The 23032-nt window shown below is 43.8% G+C and overlaps 3 protein-coding genes across 6 annotated transcripts; 2 read left to right on the top strand and 1 right to left on the bottom strand.

Annotated features, from left to right (window-relative positions):
* The first annotated feature begins 311 nt into the window (after positions 1-311).
* Positions 312-6366, top strand: ncaph2 (non-SMC condensin II complex, subunit H2). The gene is made up of 20 exons (XM_061029245.1): positions 312-397; positions 1522-1639; positions 1729-1830; positions 1902-1963; positions 2042-2123; positions 2454-2510; positions 2891-2970; positions 3088-3248; positions 3392-3498; positions 3628-3711; positions 3837-3900; positions 3985-4086; positions 4176-4220; positions 4435-4505; positions 4727-4841; positions 4927-5019; positions 5240-5289; positions 5379-5480; positions 5576-5725; positions 5963-6366. Exons 2-20 carry the CDS (start codon positions 1532-1534, stop codon positions 6089-6091), a joined length of 1764 nt encoding a protein of 587 aa, XP_060885228.1. The 5' UTR covers positions 312-397; positions 1522-1531; the 3' UTR covers positions 6092-6366.
* Positions 6367-6968: 602 nt separating this feature from the next.
* Positions 6969-8876, bottom strand: LOC132956079 (protein SCO2 homolog, mitochondrial). Of its 2 annotated transcripts, none has more exons than XM_061029243.1 (2): positions 8654-8876; positions 6969-8011 (listed from the first exon to the last, which is right to left on the bottom strand). In XM_061029243.1, exon 2 carries the CDS (start codon positions 7992-7994, stop codon positions 7155-7157), a length of 840 nt encoding a protein of 279 aa, XP_060885226.1. In that variant the 5' UTR covers positions 7995-8011; positions 8654-8876; the 3' UTR covers positions 6969-7154. The 2 variants fall into 2 exon arrangements, with proteins under 2 accessions (XP_060885226.1, XP_060885225.1); XM_061029242.1 differs by having other exon boundaries at positions 6991-8011; positions 8666-8872.
* Positions 8877-10953: 2077 nt separating this feature from the next.
* Positions 10954-21418, top strand: LOC132956599 (coiled-coil domain-containing protein 136-like). 3 transcript variants are annotated; one of them, XM_061030138.1, is made up of 10 exons: positions 10954-11086; positions 12547-12777; positions 13720-13992; positions 14118-14192; positions 14374-14667; positions 14784-14898; positions 15001-15211; positions 15417-15551; positions 18423-18537; positions 19262-21418. In XM_061030138.1, the coding sequence occupies exons 2-9, from the start codon at positions 12726-12728 to the stop codon at positions 18525-18527; spliced, it is 1260 nt and encodes a 419-aa protein (XP_060886121.1). In that variant the 5' UTR covers positions 10954-11086; positions 12547-12725; the 3' UTR covers positions 18528-18537; positions 19262-21418. The 3 variants fall into 3 exon arrangements, with proteins under 3 accessions (XP_060886121.1, XP_060886123.1, XP_060886122.1); XM_061030140.1 differs by lacking the exon at positions 18423-18537 and having other exon boundaries at positions 19265-21418; XM_061030139.1 differs by lacking the exon at positions 18423-18537.
* The last annotated feature ends 1614 nt before the right edge of the window (positions 21419-23032 follow it).

Here is a 23032-nt window from a genome sequence, read left to right as displayed (position 1 = left end):
CTTCATAGATTCAGATTAAAGTGACAAAATGAGGGAATGCTAATGCTCTCTTTATTTTTCTGAAAGATACAGGTTTAGATTGTAAGATATAGTTTTGTATTTTTATTTATTTTTATTATGTAGTTATTATTATTCTTTTTGTGGTGGGGTGTGGGGGTTATTATTATTAATAATTTACTGTAAAATGTAATCTGACGAACTGTACATATAAAGACCTGCAGTTACATATCCGGTACAGTAGGTGGCAGTAGGCGCCTTTACACGTTGGTTGCGTTCCGCCATTTAACAAGAGAAGAAGAAGAAGACGGAGACGTAGAAGAAGACATTTTTCGCGCGGGTTGTTTGAGTTGCTAACTGCTACAAAACATTAGCTGTTACTGATCGTCCTGTCATCACGGTGAGTTTACCTTTTGTGGCTTTTTCTCGGTAAATATTATTTAAAACCGAACTTACACGTTATGTTAACACTATTAAGTTCGTTTTGAGCGAGTTTAGAAGACTTTAACTTTTTTATTTAGTCTGATTTTAACCAGAAAGACGAACTTTTACCAACACGTCGTTCAAACGGTTCATAATCATTTTATTTACATAATTATTATTATTATTATTAGCTGATGTTTTCCGTTTATATTCACACTGCGAGTTCAGAGGATATGTAAAGATAGAATGATAATCGTGAAGGAGTTTCTAAAGTTTGTTAAACAATCACTAAATGTTTTATCTGACAAATTACCCTTTCCGTTTCCTCAACATTATTTTCAAAATAAAAGGTTTATATTTACAAAATATAATAAAATACTATAGTATAATAATACTACAGGATCAGTTCTGTTCATGATATGGTGCAGTTCAATAATATAACAAAGAGTAATAATAATAATAATAACAATAATAATAATATTTCAAATTGTAAAAAAGCCTAACAGCATCATTTTTTCCTGACTGTGGCCCTTTTTCAGTTAATTTATTGTAATTTCATAGAACAGGGTGTCCTAAATTAATGCAAAGACAAGGAGACTATTGTTGAACATCAGAGCAGCAAAAAGTGTATTTTTTATTGTTGAATTGAGATTTCACAAAGACATCAAAAGTATTAAAATAATAAATAAATATTAACAGCAACGTGATTTAATATTCTTTTGTTTTTAACAACAGTCCCTGTAAATATAAAACACTTTAAATAAACATGTATTTGATCCTCAGTACACATTGGAAGTTGTTAACGTCTGTATGATGATATTAAATGTCTCTTAGTTGGAGCAGTGTTTGAACTCACAGGTTGCTGTCTCCATGACGACCGGACACAATAGGCGTTGCACGTGATCCGAAAATCGTCATCGGTGCAGACTCGCTGGTGGAGGGTTTTACAACCCACTACCACTCCCCCCTAGTTGGTTTGGGACGGACTTAATATGGCGGACCCTCCATGAGGACGCGCAAACGGAGGGGTAGTGGGTAGGGAGAGGGTGTAGTGGCTGGTTTGAAAAAGACCCCTAGTGTGTCCTGCTTTGTTCTTCTCAGTCAGGTCGTCATGGAGTCCACAGAGAGCAGGTACGCTCACCTGCTGCAGCCAATCAGAGAGCTCACCAAGAACTGGGACATCGATGTGGCTTCAGAGCTCAACGACTACTTAGACGAGGTTTGAGCCGCGAGAGACAGAATCAGTTAAAGATAATCTGAAGTTCCTTTTTTTTTTTTTTTTTTTAAACTCTGCGTCTTTGTTTGCAGCTGGATGAGATGTGCATCACGTTCGACGGAGGGAAAACCAGACTGAACTTTGCAGAAGCCGCTCTGTTGATCCAGGGTTCAGCCTGCATCTACAGCAAGAAAGTAAAATCAAAATCTCTGTGCGACCTGAATGTGAAACCGTGAGCTTGTTTTTAATCCTGTCTGCGTCTCAGGTGGAGCTCCTGCACAGCCTGGTTTACCAAACTCTGGAGTACATCAACGACAGGAACAAGAAGTGAGAGCGTCCTGCAGCCCTGAACATGTTTGTGTCCCGGTGATTAGATAATAAAGGTTTTTTTTTTGTTCATGTCAGGAGAAGCAAACGGGCGGCGGAGTCTCAGGGAGACGACGCAGACGGCGCAGCGAGCCACGATGACGCTGACGATGTGGCCGAGGTGAGAAATAAAACCTGAAACCTGGACCAGCCAATCACAGAGCTGACATGTAGAGACAGACGACACATCAACTTTTGTTGTTTTTTAAAATTTGCTTCATAAATAAATTTGGATCGGATTAGAAAAGGATTTAAACACACAAGTCTTCAGTCGTGTTTTCAAACTCTCTGGGAGTTTTTTTCTGATTGTGGAGAATAAAAAACTGAACGCTGCTTCTCCATGTTTGTTTACAATTCAATGATGAATCAATGAAATGATATAAACGTCTTCTGAAGTGTTAAAGTCTGATGTGAAGATATTCTCTCTCTGATTGTGTTTCGTCTCGTCAAGTTTTCTCATCTGGAGCTCGACGCCTCGGAGAAATCAGAGAAAGCCGACTCCAACACGGTCAGTGACGTCCGTCTGACTCTCTGAACACACACAGACGCACGCACACACACATACACACAGACGCACGCACACACACATATACACACACACACACACACAGACGCACACACACACACACACAGACGCACACACACAGACGCATACACGCACACACACAGACGCACACACACAGACGCACACACACACACACACAGACGCACACACACATACGCACACACACACACACACGCACACACACAGACACAGACGCACACACACACACACACACACTCACACAGACACTCACACAGACACTCACACACACACACACACACACACACACACACACACACACACGCTCTCTGTTTACCTGATGTTTGTTCTGATGTGACCTTCAGACTGTGAGCGTGGCTCCTCTTCCTCCGGAGTCTCTGATTCCTCCTGAAGCTCACGAGAAGAAGAAAATTCCTCTCATCAGGTCAGTGTGATAAACGATCTTTTTCCAGCTCTCGACACGTTGGAGCTGCGACTCGCCTTCACAGTCGTTTCAGACGTGCTGCAGTGAAACTCTCTCCAACGTGTTTGTGTGTCTCAGTGTGAAAGGAGAGATCTTGTGCAGTCTGAAAGACTTCAGGATCAATATCTTCATCCCGGGAGACGAGGACATGATCCTGCTCACGCTGGGATCAGCTGCTTCCAGGTTCCTGCTGGAGAACCATCAACGACCTGCAGAGACTCTGGATCAGCAGCGTCCAGGTTTCACCTTCAGATTCTGCTGTTGTCTGTTTGGTTCTGTGCCGTGTGTCCGATCGTCTCCAGCCGCTGGTTGACTTCCTAAATGTCTCCTCTCTGTCCAGACGCTGCGGCTGCAGGTGAAGCTCACTTTGAAGCTGCCGTAGTTTCAGCTGACTTTGGAGAAAACGGAGGTGACGCCGCAGACGACTTCCTCCCGATGGAAGACGAGCACATGGAGCAGGACGTGGAGGAGCACGTGGAGAGACAGCAGGTCTGTGCTGATTCAGGAGGCTCACAAGTCTGTCAACCAATCAAATGTCTGATGACCCCGCTGCAGGCTGTGATGTCATGACTCCTCTTTGAGTTAATCATAATAAATGTCTTTTTATTTGTGTCTCAGGCGCCGAGTGAAGGTCGGATGATCAGAGAGAGACGAGAGCTGGAGGACGACAACCTGAAGAAGAAGAAGGAGACGACGCCTCCGGTACGTTCTCCATCAGGAGCCGGACCCGTTTTTAAAATATGTCCATATTATGTGACATTAAAATAACGTTACTCTGCTCCTCCTATCACTGTGTGTTTTTTTTTTTTGTGTTTTTTTTGTTCCAGGTGAACGTGTGGACGCTCCACGACCCGTACGCCGTCCTCGGGGAGGAGAAGCCCTCTAAGCCGGGTGAGTTTTAGGACTCTCTGGGGGGGTGGTTTCTGTTCCGTGGTTTTTGGTGTGCTGACGTGTTTTTTTGTCTCACCTGTTCAGGGAAATGTTATAAAGTTCCCGACGGCCTGGACGACGGAGGGAAGAGGAAACGGAAACGAGCAGCGGCTCTGCAGGACTTCAGGAGCTGGTTCAGAGGCACCTGTGAGAACATTCACCTGTGTCATGATGATGATGATGATGAAGAAGATCTTTAGGATGTTATATTAACTAATTTTTAATTTTTTTTGCAGTTGATCCTGAGGAGCATAAATTAAAAAACGGACCGACGTTCACAGGTAAACGTTTGTCTTTATATGGAGCTACAGCCATTAGCTAGTTAGCTTAGCTTAGCATAATGACTGGAAACGGATGGAAACAGCTAGCCTGGCTCTGTCCAAACATTAGCCCAATCGATCCTCCAGCAGATCTGACGCTCGCTGCTTTCATGTTTGATCTCTTCTGTTTCTGTAACATTTGATGAAATAAAGTTTAATTTGTTTTTTGTTTCAGACCTGAACTACGTTTATCTGAGCGCCATGAAAGAAAAACTGAAGACACGGAAGAAGATCTTCAAGAGAGCGGTACTGTGTGTGTGTGTGTGTGTGTGTGTGTGTGTGTGTGTGTGTGTGTGTGTGTGTGTGTGTGTGTGTGTGTGTGTGTGTGTGTGTGTGTGTGTGTGTGTGTGTGTGTGTGTGTGTGTGTGTGTGTGTGTGTGTGTGTGTGTGTGATGTCATCAGTGTGAGATGTCATCAGTGTGAGATGTCATCAGTGTGAGATGTCATCAGTGTGTGATGTCACTCAGGGCGTGGTCGTGTCTGATGAGGAGCTGAGGCGGACGTTCCTGCAGCTGGAGGAGGCGGGGCCACAGCAGGAAGGGGAGGAGCCTGTGGATGGATTCAGACACGCCGACCTGCTGGGTAACACTGACACACACACACACACACACACACTCAAACAGTTTAAAATGCGCTCTAATATTTTATGATGTTGAATATTCTGAAGGTGGCGATGACGACTTGTCCGATAACGAACATGACGTGTTTCCTGACGATGTTCCCGCTGAGTTTGGAGGAGGAGCCGATTTTATTTCACCAGGTAACGACACACCTGAACTGTTGATGACTCTTCAGCTTCAGTTACCAAACTCATCGTTACACCGATGTAGACGTACAGCGACAGCAGACGACCTTTACCAAACATTTACAAAAAACAGAAAGCTTTAATATAACCTCCGGGGTCGGAGGAGACGGACTCACACGCTAACAAACTGTTACCATGGAGACGTGAAATAATGTGTGATGAACTTTGTTTGCAGACGTTCAGAGAGACGAGCTGAGTTATGAAGATCTGGTGAAGCTGCGAGTGGTAAGAGACCAACACTGATAAAACTTCACTTTAAAGCCCTCTACCATACAGCTGTCAAACGTGTGTGTGTGTGTGTGTGTGTGTTTCAGGAGCAGCTGGTGGTGAACAGTCGAGGGTACACTCAGGAAAGCGCTCTGAGTCGACGAGTTAAAGACTGGGAGGATAAGATCCGACCTGAGCTGCTGATCCAGGTAAAAAAAATAAAAAAATTCTAAATATTAAAGTTTACCTGAACATCAGCTGAGATTATAACCATGATGTCACTTCCTGTGTGTGTGTCCTTCAGGAGGATCGTCCTGCGTTCGACATCCACGATTACGGCGACCGGATCGTCGGAGCGTTGAACGACGTCGGGCAGCGTCGATCTTTCGCGTCCATCGTCGCCGGTTTAGATAATTTTGAAGCCTGCAAATATCTGCTGGCGTCACTGCAGCTGGTGAGACACACACACACACACACACACACACACACACACACACACACACACACACACACACACACACACACACACACACACACACACACACACACACACACACACACACACACACACACACACACACACACACACACACACGACAGCTGACCAGACACAGAAAATTCAGTTTAACTTCTCTGAAGCTAAGAGAACTTAGTTTGTCCCTCGGTGTGAACATGTTTTTGTGCGTCTCAGGCGAACGACCACACGGTGGAGGTGGACTCGGCGCTCGGTCTGGAGGAGAGCGTGGACTCGATGGGTCTGACTCTGCTCAGCACGCTCAGAGCGACGGATAGATTCAAGACTCTGACCGCTTCTCAATGACACTTTGTTTTTTTACTCCTTCCTGTCAAACATGAACATTTCTCCGTCTGTTTTTCTGTCTCTAAACTTTGTTCGTCTGATTCCTCCGCTCTGTAAATCATGATCTGTCTCCGTGTAAAAGTCTTTATGGTAAAAAAAAACAAAAACATGAATTATAATCAGATGTTCTGTTTCTGAAAAATATTTGTAATAAAAAAAAAAAGGTAATTTGTTCACAAAGGAAACAGCTGATGGTTTATTTTCAGTGTAAAATCAGTTGGTGTTTGATCAGGGGCGTGTCCAGACTTTTTGCAAATAGCCAATCACAGTTCAGTAATGTTTGGGGTGGCCAATCACATTTCAAGGGGGGCTCATGCCACCCCTCTGGACATGCACATTTTTAGGAGGGTTGATAAAAACAAACCAAAAGATCATTTTAGAGATGAGAGAAGATTATTTTCTGTTGGTCTAAATTTAGAAATCAGACGACCTCTGATCGTCAGGAGGGTTACAGTAAAGAGACTGAACACACAAGCTCTTATAAAAACTTCAGATTTGATTCTCTTTTTAATACATAAGGTCTTAAATAAGTTAATTTAACATCGCTCATCAGAAACTGTCAACAGCAGAGAAAGAAAATCTGTTACTGTCAGAGCGACATCTTAAAAAGCGCTGCGTTCAGGTGTTTGTGAATGTTGTTTTTATCCCCGTGCTGCGTTCAGGTGATTGTGAATGTTGTTTTTATCCCTGTGCTGCGTTCAGGTGATTGTGAATGTTGTTTTTATCCCTGTGCTGCGTTCAGGTGTTTGTCAGTGTGTTGTTTTTATCCCCGTGCTGCGTTCAGGTGATTGTGAATGTTGTTTTTATCCCTGTGCTGCGTTCAGGTGTTTGTGAATGTTGTTTTTATCCCCGTGCTGCGTTCAGGTGTTTGTGAATGTTGTTTTTATCCCCGTGCTGCGTTCAGGTGTTTGTGAATGTTGTTTTTATCCCCGTGCTGCGTTCAGGTGTTTGTGAATGTGTTGTTTTTATCCCCGTGCTGCGTTCAGGTGTTTGTCAGTGTGTTGTTTTTATCCCCGTGCTGCGTTCAGGTGTCTGCGAGTGGGACGTGGTTCCTGATGTGGTTCCTGACGCTCTCTGCGATCTGGTCCTGGTTCTTCATCCTGTTGTAATAATCTAAAAACAGCCCGTCAGGACTGACCAGGTAGATCAGGATCGTGTGGTCCACGATGTAGTCCCCGTCCTCGTCCTTGGGTCCGGGGCTGGCGTACACTCTGTAGTCCCGCCCCGCTTCTTTCACTTCCTCCGGCGTCCCCGTCAGTCCGACCAGACGGGGGTGAAAGTCTTTGACGTAGCGAGCGAGGGCGGGCACGTCGTCCCTCTCGGGGTCCACGGTGATGAAGAGCGGCTGGACGGGAGGCAGCGCGGTGTCCCCGTCCAGAGCGGACACCACGGCGCTCAGTTTGTCGAGCTCGTCGGGACAGATGTCGGGACAGTGCGTGAAGCCGAAGTACAGCAGCGCCCAGCTGCCCAGGAAGTCTCTCTTTGTCCTGCGCTGCCCCGTGTGGTCGAGGAGGCTGAAGTTACCCTGACCCAGAGCGACCTGCTGCAGCTGCTTCAGACGCTGCTGACGGAGCTTCTGCTCCTTCTCCGAGTAAACGTACCACCACACCGCCATCAGACCGCTGCCGAACGCCAGAGTCACCGCCACACGGGTCTGCAGCTTGAACCGAGCGGAACGACCGGACGAGCCGCGATCCTGAGACAGGAAACGCCTCGCAGCGGGCGGAGGGAGACCACGATGAAGGCTGACCCGCTGTGATGTCAGAGAGGAGGAGGAGACACACGACTTCTGGACGTGAGGAAGACTTCTCAGGAGTCTGCCTCCTCCATGCAGGTTACCCACAATGCACCTGAGCCCCAACATCCTCACCTCCAGAACACCTGCAACAAAAACACATGAACAAAACAAACGTCTCAATTCTTCTCACGGTTTAATCAGTTAATTGACACCGAACAGGAAAATTATAAACTTTACTGTCCTGGCTAAACAGCGCTGGTGTTGCGGTTTAACGTGTGACCGTGTTAACTGATGACTTACAGCGGAATGCGTGCGCAGTTTCGTAATTAAAACAGATATTTAGTCTTTTAGTATTTCGTTAAAAGCAGATTTATTGACTTTTTTTTTTTTTAGATTAAAATGGAAAATGAACTTAAAGGTTTGAGGACTTTTTCATTCAGCATCTGTAACTATGAGAACGCATCCGCCTGAAAGTCATCAGTTAACACGGTCACTGTTTAAAACATAACACCAGTAACGTTTTAAAGTGACCGTGTGTAACCAGACCGTGTTATTTCAGGGTTATTAATGAGAGATATGAGGTCCATGTTAGGGGAAGGTGTGGGTTATAATAATGTAACTAGTTTAAAGCTAACGGATAATTAAAGTCATTGAAGCTAATGTACGGAAGCCCTCAGTCACCTTAACGTGAACCTGCGGAGAAGCTAACTTAGCATACAGTGCTAACAGGTGAACTCAGGTTAAACTGTTGTCTTTTCTGATTAAATGAAGAACACATGTCGAACAGAATAACTCACCTTCAGCCTGCAGACGGACAGCCTGTATGTCATGAAGTCAAACTGAGCCGGTTGTGAAACACATGAAAACTGCGTTTACGTAACTTTGAGTTCACTGCAGCTGATTCGACTAAAGAGAGAAAGAGACAGAATACAATAAATAAAGAAACATAAACGTTATGAGACAATCACAAGTATAATATGTTGTCGGCTATGAAACAAAAAACGAACGACAACATTTTATAAAAGCAGTTAGATAATTCTGTCAGCAGATTCGTCTTGAGGCTGCAACGCGGCATCTCTCCACTAGATGGCGCCTTAGTGACGCTTCCTCCATGGATTCACTAACGGATTCAAGATCATAGAGATGTGCAGTGAAATGTAAAGACTGTTCGGCAAGGCCATGGAATAAACACTCAAATTACTAATACACATAAATACAGTAAAATAGAATATAATGTACAATTTAAAAAATAATTATTTGAATATACAAAATAATGTAAACAGTGTAAAGTGTCCAGGGTGTCAAAGTGCAATGTGCGGTCTGTGTGCATCATGTTGTCACAGTTCTGTTTTGTTTTTAACTGAGGAGAGTGGAGTTAACGGTCCGGACAGCCTGAGGAAAGAAGCTGATATGGTACAGTATGTTGAACTTTATTACTCAACAATTACACAAAACACACAGAACACCTAAAATACTGAACAACATAAAATCAAAATCGTGCTGGGGATAGACAGATTAAAAAAATAATATATTTATATCCATCCATACATTATCTAAACTGATTTTCCCATTCAGGGAAGCGGGGTGCCTGAGCCGAACCAAGCTGTCAATGCAACCTTTCTCCTCCTTTCTTTTGAAAATCCTTCCTCTGCTCTGCTGCTCATCTCTTGATGTATTTAAGGACTCTGTAGGAAGCAGAAACCAGGTCATACACACTGACACTGCACACCACTAATACTGCAGAGTCATACAAACACTGCACGCGGTCTTAATTGGATTCGTTTCCGTGTCCTGACATTGTTTTTGTATGTATTCATTCCTCTCCTACACCTGTCGAGTCTGAGCTGCAGTTTGTCTCTTCATGTGATCCTGAAGAACAAAGTGAATCTGAAGAGTTTCTCAGAGTCTCTGCAGACTCGTTTGAAGCTCTTATGTAACTCTCTCTGCAGCTCTGCACAGCGACACACAACACAACTCAGCTATAACACCGTCAGATAAACTTTTTAGAGATTTCAGTTTTCCATCAAACTTGTTAAAAATTGCACAAATCATTACTTGCATTTCATGAAGCTTTTGAATCATTTAGCAGCTGTTTGTGTTTGTAAGCAGAGATAACTCCCCTAGTGACACACATCATTAAAACTGGGTCAGAAATAACAGAACAATAATTACAAATCTCTCATTTCCCCTCATGAGATGTTTTTCTCTTCAGTCTGCAGCTTTAAAATAAGACACAAATTAAAAATAAAAAAAACACAAATTGTTGCTCTGGAGTTTCTTAATTCGTGACCATCGGTTGTCTGTGACGTTTAAAAATAATTGTTTTTATTAATTATCAAAACAGTTTAAGTCATTACTTTCTGCCCCCTTGTGGCCGTCAGGAGGAATGACACCTTCATGCCTTTAGACTCCTGTCGGTCACACATTTCAAATACGGTAAATTCTCTTTAATTAGCAGTCGTCTCACAGTTGACGTCAGACTCTGCTCCTGTAGTTTGTTTGTTTGCTCTTCCTCGTCATCCTTTCATGTCATCCGGGCCCTGGACCCCGGACTTGTGTTGCCTAGCAACTGCTCAGAAAGCTGCTGGAAGTTCATCTGCGTCTCCTTTTTCTAACCAGCGAGACCCCTCCAGTGTGTCAGTGTGGAGGAGCGTTAACATTTTATTATTATGAACATGATACACGATATCCCCCCCCCCCCTGTTTGTTACCATGGCAACAGCAACAGTGCCACTCAATTAGACGTAACACCAGGGAAGGTTGCAACCGTAACCAGGGAATACAAATCAAACTATTAATGAATTCAAGTTTGTTATTGTTATTTACAATTATAATTCAACACCAAACAAATATTCATGAGGTTAGATAAATATTTAATGAAAAAAATTTGAGATATTTGACGCAGCTTCGTCCTCCTCACTGCAGGATGAACACACCTGTCCTTGAGTCTTCACATGGTTACTAAATCACGTCATGCAGCCTGATTGTGTATTCCTGCCAAGGCCTGTGCCTGTGTGTGTGTGTGTGTGTGTGCCTGTGTGTGTGTGTGTGTGTGTAGCATGTAGTGACGTCACTCTGCATCACACCGAGCTGATGCTGAGGAGGAAATATAGGACAACAGGAGGAGGAGGAGGAGGAGGAGGGAGCACTGCGTGGAGCCGTAAAGAGGAAACAGAGCTGCAGCAGACCGAGCTGCACCATCTGCATCTCTTCACCAGGTATTTATTATTGTGTGTGTGTGTGCAGCGTGATGTGTCGTTTGTGTGTGTGTGTGTGTGTGTGTTGGATGTCTGCTGCAGAGAGACGAAAGAAACGCACAGAGAATCTTTAAATGATTTATTGTGAAAGGACAAAAACAAAGGAAGGTCATTCAGAGGGAGAGAAGTCGGAGCTGCAGAGACCGACATCAGCTGATGATCACGCTTCATGACCACATTTACTCTGAACGCTCATGGAGGTTATATCTGTTCTTCTTTAAATCTATACTCTACTATAATTTAAAGCATTTTCTGAAATACTACAGTCATTTAGTTTCTGGATATTCTGCATATTCAGACGTGTACATAAAGCTGTTTTGGGATCAATATGAACGTCTTAAAGGAGCAGTACGTAACTCTGACACCTAGTGGTTAAAATGGGTACTGCAGTCCAGATGCTAAACATCATAGAGAGCTGTCTCCCCCCCCCCCTCCTCTCTAGAGTCCATGCTCACACAGGTCACCATGTGGTGGACTCTGAAGCTTCAGTGTTTATCCAGCTCTGCATGGGTCTGTAAACCTTTCTGTGTTCTAACCTCTCTCCATTTTTCAAAAGCATCTCCAATATTGATCCTAGTTTGAGCACGTTTCTGCTCGTGGAGCTTATTAGAAACATGCAGAGGCTTTTTAGGTCGGGTACAATCACTTCTGTCTGAGCAGCCTCCCCGCCTGCTGATGAAAAGGCAGTTTCTGCAGCATGCAAATAATCGCCTCGTCTGACCTTCCCCCGCAGCAGGTCACCAATGTGTCCTCTCTCTCTCTGATGTTTGTTTCTGTCGGCGTTGGTGTTTAATTTATAACCAGATAAGATCTAGAAAAGAAAAAAGATAACATGTTAGTTGAATAAATATTTTACATTCCAGGAGCTCCCTGAGTTATCAAATTCATTTAGTTTGTTAAATTTTCTGCACTTTTTATACGACTGATCATTAAAATATTCAAGATTTTATTGTTTAAAATCGTAAAGAATTTAAATATCGTAAAATTTGGATGACTCTACTCCAAACAGTCCGCCTCTGTTAGCCGTCCAATGAAGACAAAGCCAGCAGCTGAGGATCATGGGTATTGTAGTCTTCATGTCACAGAATGATTTGAACAGATGATCTGAATTTAATCGTAGATGAATGTTTAGCTGTCCAGGAGAGATTTTGAGCATCTTGGGGTTTTCACAGACTAACAGAAACATTTAAAAGATTTTCCCAGCTGACAGAAAAGATAAGACCCTAAAAATGAAATAATAATAAATCTCAGTAATAATGTAATCCAGAGCAGTCAGCTTGAGTCTGTGTCAGTATCGGCCTGTGTGATGCAGTATCGGTGGAGCTGTGGTGTGTCGCAGTTCTCTCTCTCTGACATCTTCCTCCTCCTCCCCCCTCTCTTCCTCCTCCTCCTCCATCCATCCGTCTTCCTCTCATCCTCAGTCATCTCTGAGCTCCAGCAGGATGAAGGGGCTGCAGCGACTCGGCCTTCCCGGAGCGTGAGGACCCTCACAGGGCCGCGTCTGCCTCGTCCTCACCCGCACCTCACCCCTCTGTGTGTAGCTCTGATCCTCCATCTCTCTGCAGCAGCAGCGCGGCCTCTCTGCTCTATCAGCTGAAACATGGACGGACTCCGCCTGCCCCCCCTCATAGAGGAGGTCCTCGACTCCTCCGGTCAGTCCGTCTTTTTTATCTACAGTAATGCTTCTAACAGAGGCTCGTAAATATTTCATGATTTTTGTTGAGTGCATGCACAGTGACTGTTCTGTAGGCTTTTAATTTGAAAGGGTCTGTGCAGGAAGCTGACTTAAGGGTTTGAAACGGGAGCCGAAACTTTCCTGTCTGAACAAAGCTTTTAGAAAACACATCATGACATCATTACGTTATTTAATAAGAAAAATACAACATAGAAGCAGAAACGCTTGTTTTATGAATGGAGTTTGGTTCAGTACCTTAAATACGGAAGCCCAAAGTGGACAAGCATCCATAGATTTTATTTAAAGTTATTTTTGTGCCTTTTTGATTTTATTAGAGAAGACAGCTGAAGAGAGACAGGACATGTTGGGAGGAGAGAGCGGGGGATCGGAGGTCGGATTTGAACCCATGGCCGCTGCAATGAGGTTTACAGCCTCTGTACATGGAGGGCGTGACATAACCGCTAGGCTATAGGCGCTCTATACATTTTATTTTACTCCTTTTACCTGTGTTAACAAGTAAACATCTCGGGCTCTGGATCTGGACTTTTTCTTTTTTTTTTTCTTACCACTGTAACTTTTGCTGCTTTGCTAAAGTGCTCATGATGGATCGGCCGGGTCTTTGTAATATAACAATCTTCAGGTCTACAGGTCTTTTTACCTGCTCTTTTGTAATGTTAACAGACAAAGAGTAAGGTCTTTTACCTGCTTTTAGTGTCTCGAGATAACACTTGTTATGAGTTGACGCTGTAAAAATAAAACTTGATTGATTGATCGAGTTATTGATCTTGTTTTCTCGGGTTAACAACGCTGGTTTCCCGATGATAGCGAGTTAATTTCTCGAGAAAACAATTGGACAAATTGTCGAGGGGGAAACCAGCGTTGTTATCCCGAGATCTGACGCCGTCCTCTCTGTCTGCAGACGAGCTGTGTGAGCTGAAGGAGGACAAACCCACCAAGTTAGGAGACACTCTGACGGCCAAAGAGAGGGAGTCCCTGGAGGACAAGGAGGAGACGGTGGGAGACGGAGAGGAGAAGGAGGTGAAGGAGGAGAAGGAGGAGGAAGGGCCAGGAGGAGAGGAGGAGGAGGAGGAGCTGGAGGAGCTCAGAGCTCAGATGTTACAGCTGCTGCTGGAGCTGGAGGAGACCAGGGAGGTTTCCCAAAAACACGAGGAGAGCTTCCTGGAGCTGCAGGGTCAGAACGTTTACCACAATGATCTTTTAGAGTTCACAATCACAGAATCACTTCTGAGTGTTTAAATATACTTTTAATATATAAATAAAGATCACATCGTCTCCTCTGTCCTCCTCTGGTCTCAGGTCTGTTAGAGGACGAGCGTTTGGCGAGCGCTCATCAGGCCGAGAGTTTCACCAGACAGATCCAGAGACTGCAGGGTACACACACACACACACACACACACACACACACATCTTTCAGCCAACATCTATTTTAGCAACTTTGCAAAAAACACACCGATGGATAGATGTGCTGTTCTGATTCCAAACTGTGAAATTGAGACAGAAAGTAGTAAGAAAATTTAATTTTTTTGTAACTTTTCAACTGCTCCTCCTCCAGCCCAGCAGAGGGCGCTGCAGGAGGAGATGGACAGTCTGGAGGAGGAGAAGGAGAGCGAGCTGGAGGAGGCTCTGGAGGAGCTGCGTGCGGCCCAGGAGGAGGTGGTGCTGCTGCAGCAGGCGGCGGAGGAGGCGGCGGCGGAACGCGAGAACGACATCGCCTCCATGCAGGAGGAGCTGTGCAAGCTGAGGGCGGAACTTCAGCGTCTCCACGGCAGCACACAGGAGTACGAGCTGGAGATCGCCTCGCTGAGGGCCGAGATCAACATGAAGAGCCAGGACGCACAGACACAGGGTGAGCACGTACACACACACACACACACACACACACACACACACACACACACACACACACACTTATCACCACTACTCCTCTCTGTTAATAACGTGTGTGTGTGTTTGTGTGTTCAGGTGATGTGAGTCAGGTGAAGGAGGAGTTTCTCTCTCTGAAAGGTGAACAACAATCTCTGAGCAACAAAAACAAAGAGCTGAGCAGCAAAGTGGAGCAACTGAAGCAGCGAGACACGTGAGTGGTGCAAACAGCTGTCAATCAATCTGCTGACGTTAATGACTCACCTGTGTGTATGTCGGTCAGTATGACCCGCCTCTCTTCTCTGACCGTGTCCAGATGTGATGACGTGTACCTGGCAGTCAGAGGTGAGGGCGACAGTAAGCCTGAGCAGGAGGACCAGGTGAAGGCGGACTCTTACATCAGCTTGTCCCAATCCGGTCCAGAGGATCAGGAGGAGGTCCAGGAGGAGGTCTGTGGCTCGGAGCTGAACGTCCTGAAAGAGCAGCTGAGGGAGGCTGAGGAGACGGCTCAGAAAGTTCAGAGAGAGGTAACACTTCTAGACTGTAGTTACCTGTTTCCTTGGCTGGTCTGTACCTCTGGTGTTTGCTGACATTTCTAGAAGGCAGATATTTTGAGGTTGAATAAAAAAAAAAAACGATTCCAGAATAAAACGCTAACACCAGGGGAAACATCCCTCTGCTTTTGGTCTGCACACACTTTTATTTGCTTCCTCCGTTGTGTCTTTGTGTCAGTGTGACGGTCTGAAAGGCGAGCTGGTGGAGCTGCAGCAGCTCTACAACAACAGCCAGCGGGAGCGGACGGCGCTCGAGCAGGAGCTGCAGCGCTGCAAGGCGGAGCTTCAGAAACTCAAGGGCAAGAAGTCCCAGGTGAGAGGCTAAAGCACTCGAGGTCATTATGTAACTGACATCTGAAACAACCTTTTCTTGTGCTGGATAAACTGCTTTACTGGCTCAAACTTTCTAGTTCAAGTTGGCATATTATCACTCTGAGTACCAGGTAGTGATGGCTGCACGTGCAACTCAGCTTAGACTCAAAACTTTAGGAGACAAGAAATGCAAGTGAGATTTGGTATTTCTGGAAAGCAAAGTTAAAGGTAAGTCCAGAGGAGTTTACAGAAGGATCTCTCCAGGGTTTGTCCCTGAAGGCCGTCCGTCTGTACCGTGTGCATGTGGGCTGATGGCAGCTTCTTGGAAACTCTCTGGATGTTCATCGTCATTTTGAGTTCCGGTTTGCTCTTTCTGCAGCTCCTCCATGTTGCTGGTTGTAGAGCGATGTGTTGTGTTTGTCGCTGCTGGGCAGTTATGTTTTTTTTGTTTATTTTTGTCAAAGCAGTCATCTGTCTCTTCTACGTCTGCTCAACTTACCACGTCCTCTGTCTCTCCATTGGGAAGGGTGAAATGTAAAGAGTGATTCAATTTATATGATGAGAAAACAGGGAAGTGTGTGGTACGGTGGCCCTGAAGGTCAACTGCAAAAACATTTCATGGAATGCAATTTGATTGAAACACAGCACAACAAAGACCTTGTGTTCATAAATGTTGCCAATGTCCAACAAACCAATCCCAACGTTGCCAATGTCCAACGCATCAATTCCATCGTTCCCAATACCCAACGCATCAATCCCAACGTTTCCAATGTCCAACGTATCAATCCCAACGTTTCCAATACCCAACGCATCAATTCCAACGTTGCCAATGTCCAACGCATCAATCCCAACGTTTCCAATGTCCAACGCATCAATCCCAACGTTGCCAATGTCCAATTAACGTTCCCAACGTTCCCAATGTCCAACGCATCAATCCCAACATTCCCAATGTCCAATTAACGTTCCCAACGTTGCCAATGTCCAAAGAACCAATGTTCAACGAACCAATCCCAACGTTGCCAATGTCCAACGAACCAATGTTCAACGCATCAATCCCAACGTTGCCAATGTCCAATTAACGTTCCCAACGTTCCCAATGTCCAACGCATCAATCCCAACATTCCCAATGTCCAATTAACGTTCCCAACGTTGCCAATGTCCAAAGAACCAATGTCAAACGAACCAATCCCAACGTTGCCAATGTCCAAAGAACCAATGTCAAACGAACCAATCCCAACGTTGCCAATGTCCAAAGAACCAATGTTCAACGAACCAATCCCAACATTGCCAATGTCCAACGAACCAATGTTCAACGCATCAATCCCAACGTTGCCAATGTCCAACGCATCAATCCCAATGTTGCCAATGTCCAACGAACCGATCCCAACGTTGCAATGCCCAACGAACCAATGTCCAATGCATCAATCCCAAGGTTCCCAATATCCAACAAACTGATCCCAACGTTGCAATGCCTAACGAACCAATGTTAAACGAACCAATCCCAACGTTGCCAATGTCCAACGAACCAATCCCAACGTTTCCAATGTCCAACGCATCAATCCCAAAGACCCAATCCCAACGTTGCCAATGTCTAATGCATCAATTCCATCGTTCCCAATGCCTAACGCATCAATCCCATCATTCCCAATGTCAAACGCATCAATCCCAACATTGCCAATTTCCAACGCATCAATCCCAACGTTTCCAATGTCCAACGCATCAATCCCAACGTTGCCAATGTCCAACGCATCAATCCCAACGTTGCCAATGTCCAACGCATCAATCCCAACATTCCAAATGTCCAACGCATCAATCCCAACGTTGCCAATGTCCCCAATATCCAACGCATCAATCCCAACGTTCCCAATGTCCAACGCATCAATCCCAACATTGCCAATGTTCAACGCAACAATCCCAACGTTGCCAATGTCCAACGCATCAATCCCAACGTTGCCAATGTCCAACGCATCAATCCCAACGTTGCCAATGTCCAACGCAATCAATCCCAATGTTCCCAATGTCCAACGCATCAATCCCAACGTTCACAATTTCCAACGCATCAATCCCAACGTTGCCAATTTCCAATGCAATCAATCACAACGTTCCCAATGTCCAACGCATCAATCCCAATGTTGCCAATTTCCAACGCAATCAATCCCAACGTTCCCAATGTCCAACGCATCAATCCCAATGTTCCCAATTTCCAACGCATCTTTGCCAATGTCCAAATCGTGAATCCCAATGTTGCCAATGTCCACAATAAATCCTAACATTAACAACATTGCCAAAGCCTGATGCATGAATCCCATTATTGCTAATGTTTTTATGCAATGTATGACTGCAGACAAACAGGGTAGCAACATTGTTTGATTTTCACTAGAATTTAATCAAAGGTTCAAAATTCTGGTGACAACCCTCCACTCCATAGTTGTAGTTACCTTTCTGACTAATTTACCCACAATGCAGTGCTGCTAATGTCTTCATGTGGATGGTAAAAGCAGTACTTTGAGTGTGGGTCGAGATATTTTAAAAAAAGACAAGATGTGGACATTTAAAACAAACTCTCCGTCTTGTCTTTGAGTATCTCTGATGTCCTTCTCTCCCTGCCTGCTCTTTCTGTTTCTTCATCGTCATCGTCCCACAAAGTTCAAACAATAAACTGGATCAAATTGTGAGTCGATTTGATGCTTATTGATGCTCAACCTGCCTGCCTGCCTTCTCTCTATCTTTTCTTTAATGCCTGCTATCTGCTCGCCTCTCCCCGGCACGCTCCGACTTTATTATTATTCTGATTTATTTTAGGGTTTTATTTCTCTCAACACACCCCTCTCTCCATCTCCCCCTACACTCCTTCCTTTTGTCTTTTCCCCAGAACTGCACTCGTCCGTCTGAGCCCCCCGTTCTCTCCATCCCCTTCATAGGAATGATTGTAATAGTGGCCTTGATTTGGTGCTGGTGGGAGGAGCTGGCGTCCTAGAGGGGACCAGGTATGGCCACGCCCTTGTTTCTCTATCAGACGCTCTGAGAGAGTCTGAGGCTGGGGTTAAAAACTGAAGTTTCCCAGGTTGTTCTAGTCGTCTTTGTTTTAATATTTTTTTTATTTCAGCTAAACAGAGGCATGTTTAACACATTTAGTTTGGGCTTTTTGGTCCTTGAGGGTTCCTGTAGTGGTGGAGTGAGGAGTGATGGGGACGGAAGCCTTGGTTGTGTGTGTGTGGAGGCTGTCAGTCATCACTGAAGCTCAGGGAGTGTCAGGAGGGATCCTCTTACTGAGTTTCTGCGGGCATGACCTCATCACTAAAATCTCTCTCACTCAGACATGAGCGCGCTCGCTCGCTCCACGGTTCTGTGTGATTCAGACAGAAACAAGCTCCGCCCCCTCTCCTGCAGCCTGCAGACAGACCCCCTCTTAGTGAATGCGAAAGAAAGTGGGTACATGGGGAGGGGGGGCCTTAAAGAGACAGTAGCTGAAACAAACCGTTCAAGGCAGATGCTGAATTGAGGTTTTTTACCAACGTGTTTTTGCTAACCTCCATGGGCCCCGCCATGCAGCCGCGCCCGCCATGTAGCCGGGCCCCAGACAGCTTTTCAGAGTCCTTCACAAGAAAAGAGTATTTTGTTGTGTGATGAAAACATTTGTTGTTTACCTCGTTTTTGTGACGTCTTTATTTCAAAACGTGACTCCTCTGACATCACTTCCTGTCCTTTCAGCAGACCGACTCTGAAGGCTGGAACATGGCGGTGGCAGCGGTTGCCGTGGCAGCGATTGTAGTTCTGGTGGTCCCCAGCTTCACCCGGGCCTGAGGACAACACAGGAAGAGTGACCTCACGGGGGAGGTGTGTGGGATTGAGGGATTGCATTCACCCGTCCAGCGTCCTGCCCTCATACATGATGTCTGCTTTAGCATCGCTCTGTTACCGGGGACGACACGGCCAGGACGTTGACGTTTTCCCCCCTGCAGGACGTCAGTGAGTGATGGCGGGAGAGCAATGAGATGATGTGAAGATGAAGTCGTCCAGAAAGACTTGAAGTCCTCCTGCAGGTTTTTATTGTAGCTTCGGTGTGACAGCTGATGTGTTCATCCGCTCTGAGGTTTCAACATCCACCTTCATGATCCCAGAGTCCAGAGGAAGCGTTTGCTCTGTTTGGTTTAGTTTGGAGTGATCTGTTGATTCTCAGCAGGATCGGCTGTACGAGTGTTTAAAAAAGATATATATAATGTAGAAGTCTTTAATCAAATATTAAAAAGAGAAAAACATCAAGAGGAAGAAGAAGCTGCAGCTGGGACTCACCACCAGCTGATTCAGAAAACATGAAAAAACCTTGGAGCTGTAAATCAGAACTTCATTTATTTTATTTTATTACTCATGTTTTAAATCATTTGGTTTGTGAGACCAAACTTCTAAAAACCAAAAGATGTTTGTAAAGATATCAAGCCGAGAGAAGCTGCTTTGAGGGTGACTTTTCATTGACAGATGTTGAATTCTTTGCCTTATTTCTCCGTAATGGATTTAAAGAATAATTTGCACTTACTGAGTTTAACTCACAGAAGTACGGACGAGGATTAGAGCCAACTAAGGAGAAATAAATAAAGAGAAGAGGAAGATTTTCATTATTCACTTTGAGAAAAAAGTCCAAACGTTGAGTATAAAGTCGATTCTATTCTCAACATTTCTACTTTTTTCCTTTAAGGAAGAATGTGCGACTTTTTGAATCAGTAGATGTCGCCCTTGAGCACCAGCATGAAACCAAAACAAACTGCTGTTTGGCCACGCCTCCTCCATACTGAAGCCTCTGCTCTCCTCCAGAGATATACCTCTAACCCCCCTCTACTCGCGTTTGCACGAAGGAGTTATGAATTAGAATGACCATAATTAAGCATCATTAAGTACAAGCAACGGATAAAATTGTCCTTTTCTTGAGCTGCAATCGCTTGTGGCCTGCATTGTTGTGTTAGCTTGACATGTCTGGCTCTAATCCTCTCCCGTACAGAGGAGATAACGGTAGCAGAAAAACTGATTGTTATTAGTTTTTATGACATTTCCTCCGCTTTCATCCTGCTTTAAGTGTCATGTTCTCGTGTTCATCCAAAAAATGACTATTTCTTCTGATTATTCAATCGGTTTCTTTTGTAGCATGAGAGACAGTGAAAACGTCTTACCTTCCTATCCCTTTACAGAACCATTTAAAATGTCTGTATTTGTATGTTTGTGGTACCAAACAGTAGCAGGTACACCTACAGAAGTTAAACAGCACTATTTTTAAACGTAGAAAGTATTTTTTTGGACTTAAATCACTTTAATGAGAGATTATTTGTGACTGATGTCACTGTGCCAGTTTTAAGCTCAGAGTTATTTTAGATTTTAGACAGATGTTTTGCACAGCTGGAGGTTTCAGAGACCTATGTTAATTTTCTGTTTTATCTGGACAGAGGGTTATTCTCTGAGGTGAACTGTAAATTTAGAATCTTATGTATGCATATTATGTTTTATGTAAGATGTAGAGGATCAGAAGATGACAGAAAAAAAAAACTAAAGAAAAACAGAATATTTATTTTCTTCTTATTCAGAATTGTTGAAGAGTAATGATATATAGGGTCTTAATTATTTGTGTGTGATAAGGATGATATACCCTGATGTCCATTTAACCACTTTGAAAACACAGGAAGTTGTTTTACTCAGTGAGACAACCATCTGACAGTTTTTTTTATTTGGAATAGAAGAGGATCGAGAATAGAGCCCTGTGGGATGCCTTTACTTTGATTTAGACCCACTGAACGACTTTGACTAGAGTTTGATTGAAGAATAGTCCCACAAAACATTTTATACATCAGAAGTCCACCTGCAGATAAAACAGTCTGTCTTCTTGCCTTTGTTGATTTTAAACGTATCACTTAAAGATGTCTCACGTCTTCCTTTTCAGAGACGTATCAGATTAAATGCGTTTTTTGTGTGTGTTCGGCATGGTTTAACGCTTTTGTTAGATTAAATTATTTCTTTGTATTTTGCACATTGTTTCAGATTTTAATGGATCCTGATTAAAAACCTGGTTCATGTTTTCATTAAGTGGTGACCAAACAATCGTAGAGAATATAATCCGAACTCTAAAGACTGTGATCTTGTTTAGAATCAGGTATGAACGTTAAAAACTGTTTTAACTGTTTGTCTTATTGCATGAGTATTCAACCAAATATTAACAACTTCTTATTGAACAACATTCCAGTTTAAAAAATGAGCACTGGTTGATACGATACTGTTAATATTTAAAAATATATAAAACCTCCCTGTTTGCTCTGCAGGAAGTGGGCAAACACTGAACTGTGATAGACTGTTTACACGGCAGATGATGATGTGACGTTAATGTGACGTAAACTAAAATCATAGAATTATTTATGTAGTATTTTAAAATGAAGAGATATAGCTATACTGTGATTAAAACCAGGACATTAAATGGTAAATAGCATGTGTTATTAAGAACTTTATGTCGTTTTTTGCACATGCAATTACTTTTAATTTAACATCCGGACAAACAGATATTTGTCCTTTATAAGTCAAACGTGGTCTACATGTTTCTGGTGTCTTGCAGTTTTGAAGTCTGTAAAAAATGTCTGAAAATGTGAAAGTTAGTACAAAATTTCAATACTTAACTTTAGTTGCAAGTGAGAATGCCGACTGAGTAATTGTTATTTGGCCTGTTCTTATATTACTTCCTGGACGCTGCATGTCAACAACACTCTGTAAAGACTCTGAACATGCACTACTATCTTTTCTATTCTTACTGCCTTTGTTATGTTCTCTACAAAGAATAGTTTTAGTTTGATTCTTGTTCTATTCTATACAAATAATTCTTGAAATGTCATTCTTGGTTGGTGCATTTTTTTGGCTCTTTAGCTGATTAGTCTGTCGTGAAGCTGTTAAATTACGTATTAGCACATTAATGTAGCAGTAGAAATAGAGTATGTGGATTGGAATATTTATTATTATAATGATGTTTACCAGCAGGGCTTCAAATTTCTGTTAAAGCAACAATATGTAGGAATTTGGTTTTGGTGCGCTTTGGCGCCCACCGAAGATCTCTAAGTGAAACTGCACTTTCCTAATATAGACTCAGTGTATCGATTTAACCAGCACGGCGTCAGTCTTGCAGCCTACTGTTTCTTGAAGCTCTCCAACGTGTTAAAGCCTGTGCACTATTTCCTCTAGTCCAGCTTCTTCTTAGCCTCATCCATCACTTCCTGTTAGCCTCAGCCGTTGTATCAAACAGTACAGCGACGGGCTAACCGGCTGCTTTGTAGCTGAAGGCTGCTGTGTGAACTAGCGCTGTAAAGATGTACAAACTTCTCACAAAATGCCGTCGGCCTGCTGCTAAAGTTACATAGTGCTGAAAACAGCCGACCAGGGCGCTCTGTGGAAAGAGACACCATTCTCCCTGTTGAAAGTTTTTGCGCTATAAGATCAACTTTTAAACGACTGTTTTAAAGT

The sequence above is a fragment of the Labrus mixtus genome, chromosome 22, assembly GCF_963584025.1.
Source record: "Labrus mixtus chromosome 22, fLabMix1.1, whole genome shotgun sequence".
Lineage (NCBI taxonomy): Eukaryota > Metazoa > Chordata > Actinopteri > Labriformes > Labridae > Labrus > Labrus mixtus.
The sequence above is the reverse complement of the archived record's forward strand: the minus strand, read 5'-3'. Positions and strand labels throughout refer to the sequence as shown.